Source organism: Mytilus galloprovincialis, chromosome 7, assembly GCF_965363235.1.
Source record: "Mytilus galloprovincialis chromosome 7, xbMytGall1.hap1.1, whole genome shotgun sequence".
In the NCBI taxonomy this organism is placed as follows: Eukaryota; Metazoa; Mollusca; class Bivalvia; order Mytilida; family Mytilidae; genus Mytilus; species Mytilus galloprovincialis.
In genome coordinates, this window is record NC_134844.1 from 20,899,851 (window position 1) to 20,920,339 (window position 20,489).

Below are 20,489 nucleotides of genomic sequence, written 5' to 3' on the forward strand. Positions count from 1 at the left end.
TGATGTTCTAACCTATTGTGTATTATATCATAATTTGTTATCTTATGTTTATAGGCTGTCTATATTAAGTTTTTATTCTCTTAAGATAATAGCATTTCTTGAAATTTGTGATAATAGTCATAACACAAATAATAATAATAACAATTTTTTTTTGTTTAACCAGGATAAAAAAAAAACAAAAAACTTAAAGCTACAAACCTACTTACAGCCATGTTTATTGGTCACTGGCTAATAGTTGACTCATTGGCAATCATACTTTAGTTTCTTACGTAACTATCAAACAGTTCCATTTACTTTTTTCTTTATTTATTTATTTGCAAATTGGTTTATTTTCTAAATATAATACATAACTTATTCAATATTACAATATCCCATTTTCATTCTCCTTTTTTTATTTCCATATTTGCGAGGCTTATTTTTCGGCCTTTTACATTTTCCAAAATTTCTTGTTCTTACTGTTTTGTATTTTTCTGTGATGATGAAGGTGATGATGGTGATGATGGTATGTGTGTCAGTTTTGTAATGTTCTCCTACAGCAGTCCTCTCCTTATTCCTGTAACAGTTTATTCATGTAATGGATAACTGCGTCCAGGGTTACAGGGCTGCTATAGATATATTTAATAACAGAAAAAAAAACAATGTGGACCTTCATCCAATTTACACATAGCTTCCTTTCTAGACATATTTATAATCAACTTACGTTGCAGTCTCCTCATCTTCAATCTCTCTGTATTACAAACAATTAATCCAAGATCAAACATTTTTTTCTGTTGTACGTACTTCATTTTCTCCTTATTATCGGAAATATTGAAACAAAACCGGGCCCAAGTTTTCGTAATGAATCGAACGCACCGTCGGTGAATGAAACACAACCACAAGAAAATTTTATATCCATTTGTAGTCTCAACATAAGATCCATGAGAAATAAACTAAAATTTCTAAATAATTTTTGTGATGAATTTGATATTATTACGTTATCGGAAATACACTTAGATCCCAACATTGCTGATGACGATATAAAACTTGATTCCTTCTTTTCAAATATAGTCCGAAAAGATAGAAATGGCTTTGGTGGTGGTTTACTCATTTGTGTCAAAGATGGTATCGGACTCAACCTAATAAATGCACTCGAAACGAAAGAAGATGAATACTTTTTTGTCAATATCCATGTTAAAGGTCAGCTTCTTATTGTGTCACACTTATCGATCGCCTAATTCAGATAATAACTACTTGACACGATTAAATCATGCAATTGGGATGGGTTTGCAGGTCAATGAGAGGATGATAATAACGGGCGATTTGAACTCTGACTTACTTACTACGCATAATAACAAACTGATTGATACATTAAATTTGTATTAGATAAAATACAAAGGTAACAAAGAAATAGGCCGGTAACAACCGTTGCCGGATAGTTTTTCTGCACGAGTAGTCAGGTCAAGGTCCGAGGCGATAGCCGAGGACCTTGACCTGACTACAAGTGTAGAAAAACTATTCGGCTGGTTGTAACCGGCCTGTTTCTTTTGTTACTTTTGTTTTTTATCTGACTTGTACGACGTTTCAAGTAATAATACTTTAAGCAAGACTAAACATTTGAGAAACTTGGATAGCCATAAAGCAGTAAATGTAAGTTATAGTATAAACACATTTTTTTTCTTCATTTCCCTTCAACCAAGATTTTTTCTCAAAAAAAATCAGGAATCTAAAAATTTAATAAAAAAAAAGAACCATTTCAAGTAAAAGATAAATGTTGTAGTACACATTTAAGTCTTTTTAAAATGCAACTTCGTAAAAAAGTAATATATTAAGGAATATTTTAGTGGTAAGTAAGATAACGTTTGATTTTTATGAATACAACGGAAAGCGGGGAGGCGGAGGGGGGATGCTAATTCATATTAAAATACACAGGCTGTGATCTTTATTTTTGATGAAAAATTCAGGATGAGCCATTCAATCCCCTCATTCCCCCTTAAAAAAAATCGTAAAAATCGCGCGTTTGTTGCCAAATACATGAATTTAACATGCAGTGGCGGGGGTCCCGGGGGTTGGAACAACCCTTTTTTTTGAAGATCAATGCATTTAAATGAGGACATAAAGTTGGACCCCCCCCCCCTGTTTTGTTCTGGATTTAGACATGGATCCGCCACTGATATAAATTCGATAACAATATAAAGTTATCAAAAGAATGAATTTCCTACTTCATTAGTGAATGAAATATTTATGAAAAAAATGGATTTTGTCTTAATATTATATATATTCAGGAATATACTTTGATTTTTTTTTTAAATTCATGCTCGTCTCTAGATCTACAAGTGTTGATCGGGATTAAACACGTGTTACTATATGATCCAATCGCAGCTTACCGCCCAAAATTGATGACATAAGTTGAATGATTTTCTTCTAGATTTGCTTCTTATTTGGACGTGTATTACATGAACACTTTTTGTTTATAGGATCAATCGTGCATTGGTGAGTTGATAGGGATTTTATCTTTTGATATTAGATTTGATTTTTATTTACTTATTTCCTGTCTTATTTTTATTGAAATGTTCACGTCAGTATCATCCTTTCTTTACTTTCAGCATTGTCCAAAATACAATTCATGTCCATATATAAAAGAAAACATTTATTGACCGAATATTTTGCTTCATAAAGGGGGCGGTATGTTCTTTTTTTAGTATATTAACTATTTACTTTTCAACGCCATCACCAAAATGTTTTTGTATAAATTAGCACCAGGGGCGGATCCAGTCATTTTAAAAAGGGAGGTTCCAACTATATATCCCCATTCAAATGCATTGATCGGCCAACAAAAAAGTTGGGTTCCAACCCCCCCCCCCCCCGGACCCCCCCCCCCCTGGATCCGCTAATGAGCACTATTAACGGTATTTGAAAAATCAGGAATCATTCAAAACATTAATTTGTCATCTGCTTGACCATAATAATTTTTTTCTCATAAAATTTGGGATCAAAATATCTATTTTAGGAGAAAACCATACCCCCCACTATTGAAGTTAAAGAAGGTACTGATGTGAATAGTATTTAACTGGAAATGTTTGAAAAAAGATATTAATGCTAACGTAAATATTTTGTTCAATAAAAAGACAGGAAATAAGTCGGTGAACCAAAAAGTTCAAATCTAATTGAAAGTTAAAGTGCCCATGAACTCACTGATCATGCACGAGTGATTCTATTCATAAAAAGTGTCCGTGTAACAACTAAAAAGAGTCCGTGTATCGTCTAAAAAGAGTCCGTGTAACACCCGTTAATGTACTGTTTTTCTATAGCTCTGCGGGGGGCAAAGTCGTACAAGTTCAATTTAACCAATGTTATTGCATTACCTACTAGAGTAACGGACCATAGTAGCACTCTGCTAGATCCGATTATTATTAGTGACTCTATGTCATGTTCCTTTTCAAATGTTCTAAAAACTCCATCTGCAATTGGTGATCATGATGCACCTATTGCATTTCTCGAATGTCAAATGTTCGACTTTAAATCTTTTAAAAGAGAAATATGGCTATACGATCGGGCTGATAAATCCAAATTTGCTGAGAAATTAGACGAAATAGACTGGAATACTATGCTTCCCGAAAGTAAAACCACTAATGAGATGTGTGAATGTTTTACAATAGACTTTTTTAAAAAAGCTAAAAAATGCATTCCTACTAAAACAGTAACTGTACGACATAATGACAAACACTGGTTCAATAATGATATAAGACGTGAAGTTCTAATCCGAGACAGATTAAGAAAAAAGCGATTAAATATAATTGTGAAAATAATATTATGAAGTACCAAAAACAGAGAAATAAAGTAAATAATATGAAAAAAATTGCCAAAGAAAATTTTGAAGCAAATTTGGACTGTCTAATATCAAAACAACCCTCAAACTCAAAAACGTATTGGAAATTAATGAAAACGTTAATTAAATCCAAAAAAGTTACAGAAACCATACCCCCTCTCCAAAATATTATAAAGGATAATGAACTGAATGATACTGTATATGAAGATGAGGAGAAATGTAATTTGTTAAACAAATATTTTAGTATGATTTCAAAACTAGATGAAGATCATGTTGATTTGCCCGAATTTGATACAAAAACTAATAGTAAGTTTTCAGATATCCAAGTAAATATCAAAGAAATAATAGATATTATTCAGATATTAGATCCAAACAAAGCATCTGGTCCTGATGTGATCAGTCATAAGATGCTAAAGCTGTGTCCAGAAAATGTAGCAGTTCCGCTCCATATTATATTTAATAAATCCTTAAGAGAGGGGATATACCCAAATAGCTGGAAGATAGCAAATCTGATACCCATTTTCAAAAAGGGAGATTCATCTTTGCCATCAAATTATAGACCGATATCCTTAATTAGTTGTGTAGGAAAAGTTATGGAAAGAGTTGTGTTTAAGCACTTAAACAATCATTTAAAAGCTAATACATTAATTTATGAGTATCAATTAGGATTTCTCCCTAAAATTTCAACTGTTCATCAACTCTTAGAAATATAAAATTGCATATTAAACTCCTTAGAAAAAAAAGATATAAACTGTTTTGTATTCTGTGACTTCTCTAAAGCTTTCGACAAAGTTTGGCATAAGGGTCTTATAGAAAATGAAAGCTTACGGTGTTGACGGAAACGTATTGAATTGGTTTCAAGATTATCTACACGACAGAAAAAAGAGAGTAGTATTAAATAACTCGTCTTCTTCCTTCTGTAATGTCTCAGCTGGTGTTCCCCAGGGATCAGTTCTGGGCCCCTTCTCTTTGTCTTATATATTAATGATATTGCTGATAAGCTTACTTCACTGTGTCGGCTATCTGCTGACGACACATCATTCAATAATTCTGGTAACGACGGAGAACAGATTAAATCTGTTATCGATCGCGACTTTTAAAGAGCTGGATGTTTGGTCTTCTAAATGGCTTATGTCATTTAACCCAGATAAAACCGAAATTATGATTTATTTCAAATACGGAGACTCCAGACCTTAGCTTTTCCTTAAATGGTAAAAATATACCTTTAAGTACATCTCATAAGCACCTGGGAGTTAATTTCAGTAGTGACGCAAAATGGAACAATCATATTGAAAGTATAATTAGAAGTGTAAAGAAACACTTAAATGTTTTACGTAAACTTAAATATCGATTATCTCGAAATAATTTAGAAAAACTATGCTTAGTTTTTATTCAACCCATTTTTAAATATGCCACGGAAGTGTGGGACAATTGTGGAATAGGCTACTCACATAAATTAGAAAATTTGCAATTACAGGCCGCAAGAATAGTAACAGGTCTACCAATATTTACAAAAACTGAAAATTTATATTCTGAGGTTGGCTGGGAATCTCTTTTTGAAAGTAGAAGGCGAAGAAAATTACAGATGTTTTATAACATGAACCAAAAGCATGCACCAGAATATCTATGTAATCTTGTACCTCCTTGTGTACAAAGTACAACCAACTACCCGTTGCGAAATGGTCATGATATTATTGTTCCATTTTGTAGACTTTCCCTAACTACTGAATCGTTTATTCCCTCTACTATACGTGAATGGAATAAACTTGATCCAAAAATTCGCAGTGTCGACTCTATTTCTAAATTTAAGAAAGAATTAAAAAACGATAGTCTATTATGTAAAATTCAAACGTTTTATTTGTACGGCCTAAGAAAATTTAATATTATCTTAACACAATTGCGATGTTCCGCTTCATTCTTAAACAATGACCTATTTAGAGCTAATATTATAGATGATCCTTCTTACCATTGTGAGGATATCTACCATTACTTCTTCGTTTGCCAAAATACACATGGTGTAGAAAAACCTTATTCCATAACCTTAACTGGCTATCTGAAAACTTTGTTTTAGATTCAAAACTATTAATTTGCGGACACTTGGAACTTTCGAACGAACAAAATATTCAAATTTTCAAACATGTTCAAAATTTCATAAAAAGGTCAAACAGATTTCCTATGCCTTGATAGAGCGTTATTATTACTGACACTGAACGTCATCGTTGTCATCAATGCACAAGTCATTCTCACTGAATTATACGACTTTTCAAACTTTCTTTTTCTCTTTTTACTTTCTCTCCTCTTTGTTCACCTATGAAAGCTAGTATTATATTGTATAAACTGTTTGTTTTATATGCATGTCCATTATATTATACTATTATTGTAATTTTATATTGTATTATGGAGAAGACTTCATAAGTATGATTTACTTGTGTCTAATCCATTTTGCTTTAATTCAGCAAATAAAATATGTTTAAACTAAACTAAACACGGCCTCGTATCTACAAAATGGAGATAAGTTGGGATCGACTAATATTCTAAGAGTAATATCAAGTCAATGTCAGGTAATCCCTTCCTATCGGACATGCAGAATTTGCAAGAATCTTATATACATTGAATGACTATCATACATGAATTCAGTGGGAATAAAACAACATACAAACCGTCGAAAATGCGTATAAGAGATTTCACTCCATGATAGTATTCATGTCATTTATTTTTAGACAAGCCTCTCATGCTTGTTTTTCGATTGAAATTCGTAACTTAAATCAGACTGTTAGGTTTTATTGTACATGTACTATTTCAAGTTTTATTATCCAGGGTCTTTTATAGTTTATTATGTATTACGGTAAGTGTTTTTGCTCATTATTAAAGGTCGTAATGTGACTTGTAGATTTATCCTTGCATCTTTTAGTGGATAGTTCGCCATGATACATCTCATTGTATCTCTAAACACAAATAAATCAAACATACCAATATTTATCGAATTAGAATATGATACTTACCCTATAAATTCGAATTCCGAAGTGCTTTGAAAAACGAACGATTTTCTACCTCAGAAATATTTTTTACTTGCTGTATTTGGTAGAACCTTTCGGACATTTAGGCTCCTCAATGCTCTTTAACTTCATTCTGTTTTTTATGTTTTAACTTTTTTTAAGCTTAACTGAGAAGTTTATTGTAGATAAAACAACCTGTCAAAATAATGAGCCTGGTGTCTTTGATAAGTTGTTTTTTTTTCACTGGTGAGTTAATTGTAGATTACCTTTATAAGGAATACTCAAACCCATCGTCATAAGGAACGCCCAAACCTACTGTCATCAGGAACGCTTGGATGCATATACATACTTAAATACTTCAGTATCTATACGATATTAATCGTATTAACATGTTAGTAGGATTTTATTAATTAAGTTACATTCTGTATACTGTTTTGAAATACAACTACCTTAAGAAACTGTTATCAAAATGGATTTAAAAAAATAAATTAAATTAAATAAGTTCTCCGCAAGAGGATTATGGCTCACTTGAATACTTATAAAACAAGTCTTCATCTGAATGAAACAGCCTCTTCTTGCTAATGTCTAGTTTTAGTGAGGTTTTGAATACTAGTACCATTGAATGATAATTTTATGCATGCGTAGTTATGCACAAAAATTACTTATTGACTAACTGTTCTGATGAATACCACCACTAACCAATATGGTCCTAAGTTAAAGCAAAAGTAGTGTAGCTATTCTTCACTTTTTATGACTTGCTGCAAAATAGGCATCTAAAATGTCAGCATACACATTATTCATGTCTATTTCCTGTGATAAATCCGATTTTTCTATGAACGTTTTCATGAAATTAGTAGAGTTTCCAAACATTACGGTAACACCAACTGGTTTGTATTCGGAGTAGATCTGTATTAAAGCTTTCATACCATTCATGTCAATATAGTTCATAGACGAACAGTCGATAATAATATTCGTAAGTGGCACAACGGGTTTTTCGTTTTCCTGATTTGTTTTTGACAGCGAAATTCTTTCATCACTGCTACCGCTATTTTCGCTCTGATCCGCATTAATTTCAACGTTTAAATCCGGTTGTTTTCGATAGGCTTTAGGGTTAAATGTTGCTTTGTACAATTCTTTTACAAATTTATCAGCTGTGGCAAAGTAAAGAGATGATTCCATTCGGAATATTGCAATTTTCGGGTTACACAATGGAACGTCGTGAGTCTTTTGATCCAGAAAGCGACCCTCCTGTTTAACTTTTCTAATGGTATACGAAGATGACTTTTGACTTTGCACTACAACTGTTAAAAGACAAAGTAGCACTCCTACATACAAAGCGTAAGGAAAATCAATAAAGACACCACTTATAACTGTACCCACAAAGATAACAAAATCATAACGGTTTACTCGCCACAGCATCGGTAGGTCCTTGAACTGGTATAAGAGTTTTTTAATAGCTGCTATGATTATACTTGCAAGAACAGCTTTAGGTAATGATTCAACATATTCTCCAATGAAAAGTATTACAAGCAATACAAAAACAGCTGAAACCATCCCACTTAATGTTGTCTTTGCTCCCATTGTACTCAAAACAATTGTACGAGGTGGAGCAACGCAAGCTGGGAAGCAGGAGAAAAACGAACTACCTAGATTTGAAATGCCATATGCGACGAGTTCTTGATTATCGTCAACTGAATATCCGTGTTTCACCTCACAAAGTCGGGCCATCGAAATCGTTAGCACAAACACGATTATACCAATAACAGCACTTTTTCCTATTATATCTACAGATACTCGGGGTAGCTTCGGAGTTGGCAGTCCAGCAGGTATTTTTCCTATTACACCTATACCGAAGTTGTCAAGTAATTGTGTATAGGAAGAAATAAATGTTGATACGACAACCAAAATTAAATCAATTGGTATTGGCATTTTCATTTTGTTTTTGTATCTCTCATTTATGACATCTTTCACCAATACGAGTATAATTAGGCATATTATAGAGACTAGGAATGTAGCAACATGAATGTGTGGAAACGCTTTGAATATTTCAATACATACATATATAAGTTTTCCTGGTTTGTTAACAGGTTGCACTGTTATGCCAAGAGCATTAGGGATTTGGCTGGAAATGATATGAATAGCACCGGTTGTGGTAAAAGCTGCTATGAAAGAAGATGACAAATAAGAAGTAATAAAACCCATTCGGCACAAACCCATGATGAACAGCAACAATCCAACAATAAATGACGAACCTGCTGCTACCGACGCCTTGTACTCTAAACCTGAATTTTCGATGTCCGGTGAAATTGTTGTACAATGAGCATCCGTGGAACCGTTTAAGGCTGACTTAATACCTGTCAAACCATATTGTTCTAACTGCAATTCTACCATTTCTGCTGTCAAAATAGCAATCACAGCATTTGTTCCGAGCGATACGTGGTGAGACGTTCCGAAAAGAACATACAGAAGCACAGGGAAAAAAGACGTATACAATCCATACGCCGGCGATAATGATGCTAATATGCCCAATGCAAGTCCCTGTGGTACATGAAGGCAAGCTACTGATAAGCCACTTATGATATCATCAAAGATGTACACCCGGAATTTATACGTTCTTAAGACATTTATGAATGGAAATAGTGCTAGTAAATATGAATTTAAATTGGAAAATGTGCATTTCTCTTTTATATTCTCCGACAATGACTTAGACGAGTGCGGTGGTCTGCCATAATATTCATATAATTCGGACTGTGTTTTCAGAGATCTGGTAAGCAGTAAAACGTCAGAGGACATCTCTTACCGACGCCGGTAATAGAATTTTGGTTGAAATTATTACCTAAAAATATAGAAATAACAAAATAAACTTTTTAATCATAGCGAAAAAATAAAAAGGATATATCGATCTTACGTCAAGCTCTAATTCTTTCAGAGGCTATAAATTGAAGTTGTAAATAATTTAAACAGTCTATCAAAGATCTTCAGCTTACATGAACTTTCTAATTTGACAAAATGAAATTATCTTTTCACCATCAAGAAACTTTACTAATTGGTTCAATTTATGTTCTGTTATCATCCAAAAACAAACATTGCACTGGTTTCACACTCGCACACAAACACACATAATTGTTGCGCTGTTTATCTCATTTGTACATCAACATACTATTTAGCTAGAATTTGACTTAAAACTGTTATTACAATTATTAACAAAAAATGTGTTTCATTATTCTTACTTTATCCATGATCAAGTGAGTGGGTATGCATTGCAAGCTCCGTTTAAATAGATGTAACATTTGTAAGTGAACTTTCTAGTTTATATAGCTTATTTAATTGTGATATGTCTACATATCTGTGCTGTTTTTGGTAATAAATTGTGAAAAACAGGGAGGGCGACATAAAAATATTGATTACTTAAGGAAATTAAAGTACTTACTTTTTTGCGTGTGGTTACATCTTAGTTTTCATTAGCTGTGTATACATGGTATATGCTGCAAAATAAAAATAGTTACGTTTTATTATATAGTTGCGAGGCCAATAGCATGACAATTTTATCAATAGATTACACTTCCTATAGATATAATCAAAATTGAGTTTTTTTTAATATATTCACAATCTTTAGGTGAAATGCATTAAACAGATTTTTTTGGTATAAACTTAAAGATAAAAAAGCAAATAATACAAATGACAAAATATGGGAATAAATGCATAAAATGAAAGATCACTGTAACAGTTTTGTAATGATGGGATGTATAGGTTAATAAATATGATGAAACACATATAAGCACCACTACTTAAAGGACAGTGACAAAACTACATTGGATATGAAAATAACAATATTGTCAAAAAGAAAAGAAAATTTATTTAAAAATATACTGAAAAACTTTTCTATTCGATAATTGTACTAACTAAGTTCAAAGGGTGTTCCCAAGGGTATATAAAAAATACTGAAAAGTCTAATAACAAGAGATAATCAGTTACTAGTATCTTATTAAAAATATGTGTGAAAAACGAATAAAATGCTCCGCTGTGAAAATCAACATTAAAGTCACGGATATACAATGTATGTGTTTTTATATGTAATTCATTTCAAGTATTACGGAATTCCAAGAATATTCTTTAGGGAAAACGGTACTATTTATTCTGCCATAGGCGACAATACTAACAATTCCTAAATTTTCCACTTTTTATAATAAAAACCTGGATAAAACAGTTATGTGTTGTGTTAGTACTTTATTATTCTATTTTAAAAATTGAAGTCAAATAGTATCATGACCAATTTCCAACCGAGTTTGTTTATGTTATCCATGCCCACCGCCATTTTACACCAAATTTATGAAATTTTGGAAGCCTTTTCGAATAATTCTCTAGAAAATATTTCAATAGGTTTTAAATTTTATATTGTAAATATACACACTGCAGTTATTCATAGATAATTATAAAAATCTATTGTACCCTTACATCCAATCACATCGCTCCTAATTTGACTTCCTTCACCTGCCTTGGTTACACAAAAGGCCAACCTAATGCTAGGAAAATGTAATAGTACCGTTTTCCCTTTATAGATTATCATTTAGCTTCAGTAATATGACTCTCAACTGAAGAGGTTTAAACAAAATTTAAAAAAAAATTAAAGCTCATATATTGCATTGCGCTACCTTTAAATAAAATAAATACAGTAAAGACAGATACAAAATATAGACGACTTCCAACTTTGTTATTGGAAAACAGTGACGCAAACAGTTTTCTAATTGCTATCTTTTCATTTCTCAGTAGAATAAACATATATCCTCTGACGTATACATCTCAATATATTATACGGACTTTGTAAACATGTTTTTTTACGCAATATCTGCCCAGACTGGAATATGAGGAAGACCAATGGAATTTTATAATGTAAAAGATTTATCGTCACAAAAAATGGAAACGGTTGACTATGTTTCGACTCATGAAAATTACGTTTCAGCGATTAATATGTCAAAATAACAGGATATTTACCCGATCTGTAAATTTTCCGATAATTTACTTTTCCTGTGGTAACATTTTTACCTATGCTTGCCTACTGTAATGCATAGTTATATAAAGACAGCTTTAAATTTGCATAACTAAATGGAATTTGACTTCCAAACTCGCATTTGATTTGGCTTTTGAACTGTTTTAAATTAAGCATATGTCGAATAGCTCTTCAAATGTTTTGTTTCTTAGCCATCCGTGCTTTTCAAATATTCGTCTTTAAATTTAAATTATAAATTTAAAATTTAAATTTTGGTACTTCAATGCTCTTCAGCTTTGTACTTGTTTAGACTTATAACTATTTTGATCTGAGCGTCACTGATGAGTCTTATGTCTTAGTCTGTTGCTATGTGTGTTACATTTGAATGTTGTGTCGTTGTTCTCCTCTTATATTTAATGCGTTTCCCTCAGTTTTAGTTTGTTTCCCCAATTTTGTTTTTTGTCCATAGTTTACGATTTTTGAACAGCGGTATACTACTGTTGCCTTTATTTATGTAGACGAAACGCGCGTCTGACGTATTAAAATATAATACGGGTAGCTTTGATAACTATAAAGCGTTCATGATGAAGCTAAATCAAGAAAAGTCTCATGACGCATGCATTTATTTCTTTTTCATTTTTCTTATATCACTAAGTCGATACCGTTGATTGTGGATTATAAGTCCCAGAGAGTACCATCAACTCAGTAGTCACTACCAATGAGACGTAATTTATAACAAACCTTTCTACAATTGTCTGTTTATAAATTTAGAGTCTGAGATTATAGATAGGCTAAAAGATTGTATGTAGACGACTCCTTTTTTTTTGTCATATTGCTCTTCAAATATTTTGGTTCTTATATATTTGTGGCTTTCAAATAATCGGTGACCGTCCCTGGTAAAGGGTACTCCGGAAAGGCGGTCAAAACGCATAGAATGTATAACTGTTTTTATTTTGATGAAACAAACGTCTGGTGTACTAAATTATAAGCTTGGTATCTTTCATAATAGCTTTACTGATCCAAATAGCTGATGGCCGTAATGGCATTCAAGGGTAATGTTTCTTCAGACATTTCTACCAACGTGACTCATGATTTTAACTGATAACAGAACGTATTTTGTAAAACTACGCGGATATTATCGAGTGCAAAATAAAATTTCGTATCGCGGGTTATATATACGAATTTCTTCAATAAATATTAATGAAAATAATAATTGAAAAATCAAATCCTACCTCTTGTTTCATTCATCAAAATATCATGAACTCGTACAGTGTACAGTTTTAACTACAAAATTGTGTAAAACAATATAAAAGAACATCATTTTATTGAAGAAAAAAAAACATAATTCAAATTTGACTTGGCCTTTTAGTATAATATTTGAAGAAAAAACTAAACACAAACCATAACTATAACTGTTAATCCACAAGCAAGAGTAATGCTATAATTTCTCTAAGACTTTTTCACTTCAGATCTAGAGTTGCCATCCATGTTTTCATAAACAATAGTTATTGTTACGTAATTAAAATTGCGTATGCGAATAGAATGCACAAGGACAAATTTTAACAGGTAAACAATTAAAGTAGTAGCAATAATTACGTCATCAAATCGAGTTGCGTAATATTTAATAACAATGACCAGTCCATATCAAATAAAGTGTTAGGGGTTAATTGGGAAGGGGCGACGATAGTTTTTTTAATACAATATCTTGTTTGTACTATAAAATATTCACCAACCACACTTGTTGTAAAATATTCAGAAACCTGTATTTATGTATTGGCATCTCTCATAAGGGCATTTAAAGCAAAAGGAAATTTGGGATTCAAAATCAACAAAATATTGGACTTTATACAGAATATTTACCTTCCTAAAGCATTGATTTATTAACATATAATACAGGGATACATGAAAATATTGCAGAACATTTCCTTCTGATTTATTCAGAGGTATTACCATGAAATGCGTTTGAGTGAACCATGGTAGAGCAAACATTGAATCACCTCTCAAAATCCTTTCACACACTATATGAATTTTTGTATTTTCAAGCAGAAGCAATATTTAGAAAGTTATGTTTGTGCCGAGTTAATCAATAATTGAATTAATACCTTTGAGGCAATCATTTATCTAAATATCTAACTGTAGATTCTCGTCTTTAAATTGTGAAAATTATTCTAACATCATACATGTCTAATTAAACATCATAGATGCATATACTTTATGTATTTAGAAACCCTACTAGAATTAATCTTCCGCAAGCAAGTGAGTTTGATTGTACTGAAAACTCTGAAAAAAGTGTGAGTAAATTCACATGAGCGTACTGATTTTGGATATTAAAGTACTTGCTTTTTCACGTGTGGTTACATCATAGTAACAATGCATTGCACCAGGTTTGTATACACAAGCTTGATAACAAAATAATTACGTTTTATAATTCAGAATTGCGCAGCATTGTTTACGCTTCTGTCATTCATAATCAAAATGGGAGATGCCTGTTTCGTCTAAAAATATGCTGCATTTGGGCCAATGGCAATTCGACATTTAGATTAAATGTTAAAGGCGACATTAAGCCTAATCATTTCATGTATAAAAGTTAAGTTGCATGTTCAGTATCTATACTAGTCACAAAAGAAACGATACACAAGTATGAAATATAATAAATAAGAAAGAATTAAACTATCCAATACAAAAGATTTGCACAGCAAATTCAAATGAATAAAATAATCTGACCAAATTTACAAGTTGAAAAATACCGAGTTATTGCACACAGGCGTCAAATTTATTTTGCGGAAAATGATGACAAAAGTCGGCACTTAATTCCAAAGATGAGAATCAAGTTTTCAAATATCTGCAAAAGCAATCAAAATTTTAGGCAGACCATGTTTAATTTCAAAGTTCAAAGTTCTAATATCAATTTTAGAATTTTCGGGTGACTATACAACTTTTGAATTTTCGGGTGAAAATACAAATTTTGAAATATTACAAAATATTGTTTTTGCTTTTTTGCCTTAAATCAATAGTTTAGGTTATATAAAAACACTTTGTAAACACAAGAACTATTAAGCATTATTGACTTTGGTACAGTGTATCCTTATATATGCAAAATACATTGCAGTGTGTCGGGTTTTTTTTTTTTTTGTTGTTGACTAGTATATATTTTAATTATATAATAATATTCTATGTGCAATAAATGACATTTTATTTATATTACCATTTATGGTTTTAATGTTACACTTCGGTGTTGACATGACCATCTATTATATGGTAATTTTTATAATCTACTGCTTGCAAAAGTAAAAAATATTCAAATTACTAAGTATTTTCGTATCTCAGGCATAGATAACCTTAGCAGTATTTGGCACTTATTAGAATTTTGGGTCATCAATGCTCTTCAACTTTGTACTTGTTTGACTTTGAAGTTCTTTACTAATTTGATCTCAGTGTCACTGGTGAGTCTTATGTCGACGAAACGCACGTATGGTGTATTAAGTTATAAGTCTGGTACCTTGATAATTATAAGCATGTCGAAATGTCCCATTGTAATGTTTATTCGTGTATTTCTCTGTCCTGAATGTTCTTGCATTTATTTGTACTGTAGTCCTGTCATGTAATGTTGTCATTTTAGTGTTATTTTTAATATTTCCATAAAAGAGCGAGGTTTGACTAGACGCAACACCAGGTTCAACCCACCATTTTCCTTAATTGTCCTGTACCAAGTCTAGAAAATTGCAGTTGTTATCTTATAGTTCGTTTCTCTGTGTGTTGTATTGTTGTTTTAGTTTTTTGTTGGACTTTAGTGTTTCTGTTGTTTCGTTGTTTTCCTCTTATAGTTAATGTAATTACCTCAGTTTGTTTTAGTTTGTAACACGAATTTGTTTTCGCTAAATCGATTGATGACTTTCAAACAGCGGTATATAGATCAATTTATAATAGATACCAGGATTAAATTTTGTATTTACGCCAGACGCGCGTTTCGTCTACAAAAGACTCATCAGTGACGCTCGAATCAAAAAAAAAAGGTTAAAAAGACCAAATAAAGTACGAAGTTGAAGAGCATTGAAGATCAAAATTTCCTAAAGGTTTTGCCAAATACAGCCTCGGTAATCTATTCCTGAAGTAGAAAAGCCTTAGTATTTCAAAAATTCAAAAATTAAATTGTGTTAACAGTTGATTGATGAATATGACCATACCAATGATAATTCATGTCGGCACAAAAGTGCTGACCACTGGGCTGGTGATACCCTAAGGAATTAAAACTCCATTAGCAGTGACATCGACCCAAATGTTGTAAATAAACTCATCATAGATACTAGGATTAAATTACTACTGTTGCTTTTATTTACAATTCAGTTTTCCAGATAGTGTTTGCTTTCTGATCGCCACACGATTGTGACAGTTTAACTTTGAGCAAGACAAGTCGTTATAGCCCTAAATACCGTTTTATATTTTTACATGTACATACGTATTGGTTAATAAAATACATATAATCGTGGGAACAAATAACATCAGCTATAAAAATAAAATTGAGAATGGAAATGAGAATGTGCCAGAGAGACGACAACCCGACCAAAGAGTATGGAGTAAGTATATTTATAAATATAGCTGAAAGAAAGTAGATTGACTAATATAGTCAAATGACCTTTGTAAGTATTGTATGTTTTTTTTAATTTTAGTCCATTGTATACGTTTCGGAGTGTAGCGTGACGTCCACTTTCACTGAACTAGTACATGTTTTTTAAGGGCAAGCTGCAGCCCGCCTCCGGGTTCGAGATGTTCTAGCTGTGATAAAGATCCATTGGTTGTCTTGTTCTGCTTTTTGTTCTTTGGTCGGGTTGTTTTCTCTTTGACACATTCCCTATTTCCATTCTTAATTCAATTTTATAATTCCAAAAATGTGCGCGGAAAATAGCTTAAAGTATATTCGTAAACAATTAATCTCAATAGGTTTTGCGGTAATGTGTTCCAAATGGTAGGAAGGTTAAAATACTACAATATTATAACGTCTTTAATAGCAGAAGCCCAAAAGATAATCATTCAGTTACTACTATCTGCTTGAGATCAAATGATCCACTATTAAAATCAACACAAGTCAAAGATCTAGTTCATGGATAAGTTATACATTAGGCAAGTTGGTCTGATAGGGATTATAGCTTTTACTTAGGTTTGTTTTGGGTAATATAAGTCCCTCAAACTGTTCTTATATATTCTTTGCTTTCAAATAGTCGGCTTTGAGCGTTTGTGGTGAATGTTAATCCAGAAAAGGCTTCAGACTGCTGAAATTTAAAACGTGCTGTTTTAATGTTTTTAATATCTGCATTTCTCATTGGAGAAATTGCTAAACAAATTTCTAATAAAAATAAAAATGTGTATACATATATATAATTGCGCTACATGAGTTAGAGTATAGATTAGTAAAGAAATATAGGAAATCACTCCTTTCAGTGCCATGGCGAAATCTTAGAAATATACGTTCAGTGCCAAGACTTGTTTTTCCATCCAGACGGTTGTGCATTATGACGTTACTGTACCCTAACGTCATAGTGTAGGCTTACTGCAAGAAAGCATTAGGTAGAAACCGCGGGTAAAATGAAAATTTACTGGAAAATTGATTTTTTTTATATCAATAAGCATAATTTGTATTGTATTTTATACATGTTATATGCATAAATACATTATTTCTTCTTATTTAAAACTTGTGTATATGGATTTGTTTAGCCTAAGTAGCTGTTGTTGTTTTTTTCTAATAAAAGACGCATACCTGATCATACATAGACTTGGTTTGTTTTAGAGTTTGACCATATTCCTAAGACATATTATATATAAACCTTTATAATGAATTGTATTGTCTTCCCGTATCAAAAAACATATGAATTGACCGACAGCTTTTCCATACATTGCTGAAGTGCAATTACTGATTTTTTTAATCACAATTGAAAAGGCATTATAAACAACTGACAGAGAATGTAAATTATTATAATCCGATGATATACACCTACATGAAAGTTGATGTAGAAATTGGACAAATAATTAACAGCGAGGACTAGAGTTCCGTTATTTTACGATAACTTTTTAATGCCAATTATAGCGCTTCATCATGATTGTACGTAAATCTTGTAATAAAAGAAAATTGTATCTCCTTTACTTGTATGATACATACTAAAAGCACTAACTGTAAGTGCAATATTGTTTTTTTTTATCAAAACTAACAAGTTTAGTCTGAATTTTGCGGGAATTATGGTGTTGGAACGTCAACGTCATTGAAATCAATGACGTCATCATAAAAAAATCTTCAGCGAAAACATGGACGATTCAGATGAATCTTTTTCCGAATCTGACCAAAGTGACCTAGAAACTGAATATGATAGTGACGAAGGTGAAGAAGGCGAAGAAGGAGAAGAAGAAAATGATAGAAATGACGAGCAGGTGCTTCAACCCTGATTTCGGATATTTTCACCCGAAGAAGAGCGTCGCCAGCCAGACTTTCAGGAAACTGTTGGACCACAGAATATGCCAAACCGAAATTCGAAACCTATAGCCTATTTCTACCTACTGATGACATTAAACTTCTTACAGCAAATTGTCCAGGAAACTAATAGGTATTTATTCAAAAGCTATAGTCATAACGATATTTATAAATATATCAAATGAATTTTAGACAAAATTACATATGGAGTAAACAAAATAACAATACCAATTTACGGTTGTCTCTATTCTTGTTAGTTAGCACATTATACATAAATAGTACTTAAATTTGGATCGGGAATTGGGAATATATCAAAGAGACAGCAACCCTTCCAAAGAGCAGAAACACTTTGGAAAGTGTTGATTTGTGCATTTATAACAATGTATCAATCTTATATACACGACTGTCAGAGACTGAAACTTGATACAACTCTTATATAACGATGTTAAATTGTAACTCTACATAAAAGAAAATATATTAAATAAGAATTAAAAGATGTGGTTTAATTGCCCAAAAACTTTCTACTAGAGAACAAATGTCACTGATACAAGGAACAATACTGATAATCGTAAGGTTTTCAACGCGGAGCAAGAGCTCATGGTGTAAAGCAAGATATATCAAAAGCCCCCAAAAAATATAATTATCGAATCTCAGACTTATTTCTTTTCTATACCTTTGAAAATTTGTTTTTTTTAGGGAATAACATTTTCGATATTCTTGTAGGTACGCAAAAGATTTCATAGACAGTCGAGAAAGGATTAGACGCTTCTCAAGGCTGCATGATTGGCCTAAAGTTGGAGAAACTACATTAACTGAAATAAAAGGATTCTTTGCCGTCATTCTTAATATGGGTTTGGTTAGAAAAGCGACTATTGCTGAATATTGGAATTGTAAATTGCCTAGTCAAGACACATCATGGTTTAGGAAAATGTTTAGTCGAAACAGATTTCAACTTGTTTTCAAATTTTTTCATCTAACTAACAACAATAACATACCCGGCAGAAACGACCCAAATTACAGTCCAACAGCAAAATTTCAGTGCCTTATTGATTTATTTAATAGACAGTCGCAATTGCATTACAAACCGGAACAAAATTTAAGTATTGATGAAAGTTTGATAGGGACACGAGGCAGAACATGCATGCTTCAATACATACCATCAAAAAGCTCAAAGTTCGGGGTAAAAGTTTGGATGCTGGTTGAGGCAGTAACAGGATACATCATCCACGCCATAATTTATAGAGGAAAGACATATGACCCAACACCACCAGGACTAACCCAGGATTCCTACGTTGTAAATAACTTGTTAGAAAGAGCTGGGTTACTTCGTAAAAAATATCATGTCGTGTGCGACAGCTTTTTCACTTCCATTGCGCTAGCTAAACAGCCTTTTCAACAAGATACTTATTTCACCGGAACAATTCGACAAAACAGAAACATGCCAAACATGATCAAACATGCCATATTAACGGAACGCGAATTCAAATACGCAAGACAGGGACCTATTCTCATGTGTGTATATCGTGAAAGGGCTAGAAAGAAATCCGTCCGTATTTTATCTTTACGAAAAGGCTACCCAAAATAATGACAATAAACCAAAAATACTTGAATTCTATAATAAAAACATGGGGGGGGGTCGATCTGGCAGACATGATGGTAACGCATTATAATGACAATAGGAAAACTTTTAAGGTATGGAAGAAAGTTGCATTTAATTTCTTGCAGCGCATTGTAATTAATGCATATATCTTGTATTGCAAAAACACGTCTGATCAACCAGTCAAGAGTAGACTACAGTTTGTACAATCAATTATAGAAGATCTTTCATGCGATTATCTGCTATCTCGTGAAATGATTGCACAAGCTAATCCAGGCAGACCAAAGACAACGCGCTTGCGGAAAATTGGCAAGTATAAGGATTGCTCCGTGTGTTCGGATAGAGACGGATTTGGCGGTCGTCATCGAGCAAAAACGGTGTGCAGAAACTGTAACAAAGGCTTACACAAAGATTGTATGAATAATCATGTGTGTATTGAAGAATAAATTAATCATGTCATATTTTCTCTTAAATATTATTATATTGCCAACGTTTTTGTTTTGTTTTGTCTATTTAATGTCAATAACTAAATAAACAATTTACAGGATGGCAGTAAATACCACAGATTGACTGGTAACGTCATTACAAAAAATATTTAAAACAGGCTATAAAAAGTCAAACTATGAGTCTACAAGATGTGTATAAAA

At 32.3% G+C, this 20,489-nt stretch overlaps 1 protein-coding gene across 1 annotated transcript; it reads right to left on the reverse strand.

Moving 5' to 3' along the window:
* Positions 1 to 5,646: 5,646 nt before the first annotated feature.
* Positions 5,647 to 13,274, reverse strand: LOC143082514 (prestin-like). Its single transcript, XM_076258223.1, has 3 exons — positions 13,190 to 13,274; positions 10,232 to 10,286; positions 5,647 to 9,637 (listed from the first exon to the last, which is right to left on the reverse strand). The coding sequence occupies exon 3, from the start codon at positions 9,592 to 9,594 to the stop codon at positions 7,543 to 7,545; it is 2,052 nt and encodes a 683-aa protein (XP_076114338.1). The 5' UTR covers positions 9,595 to 9,637; positions 10,232 to 10,286; positions 13,190 to 13,274; the 3' UTR covers positions 5,647 to 7,542.
* Positions 13,275 to 20,489: the final 7,215 nt, after the last annotated feature.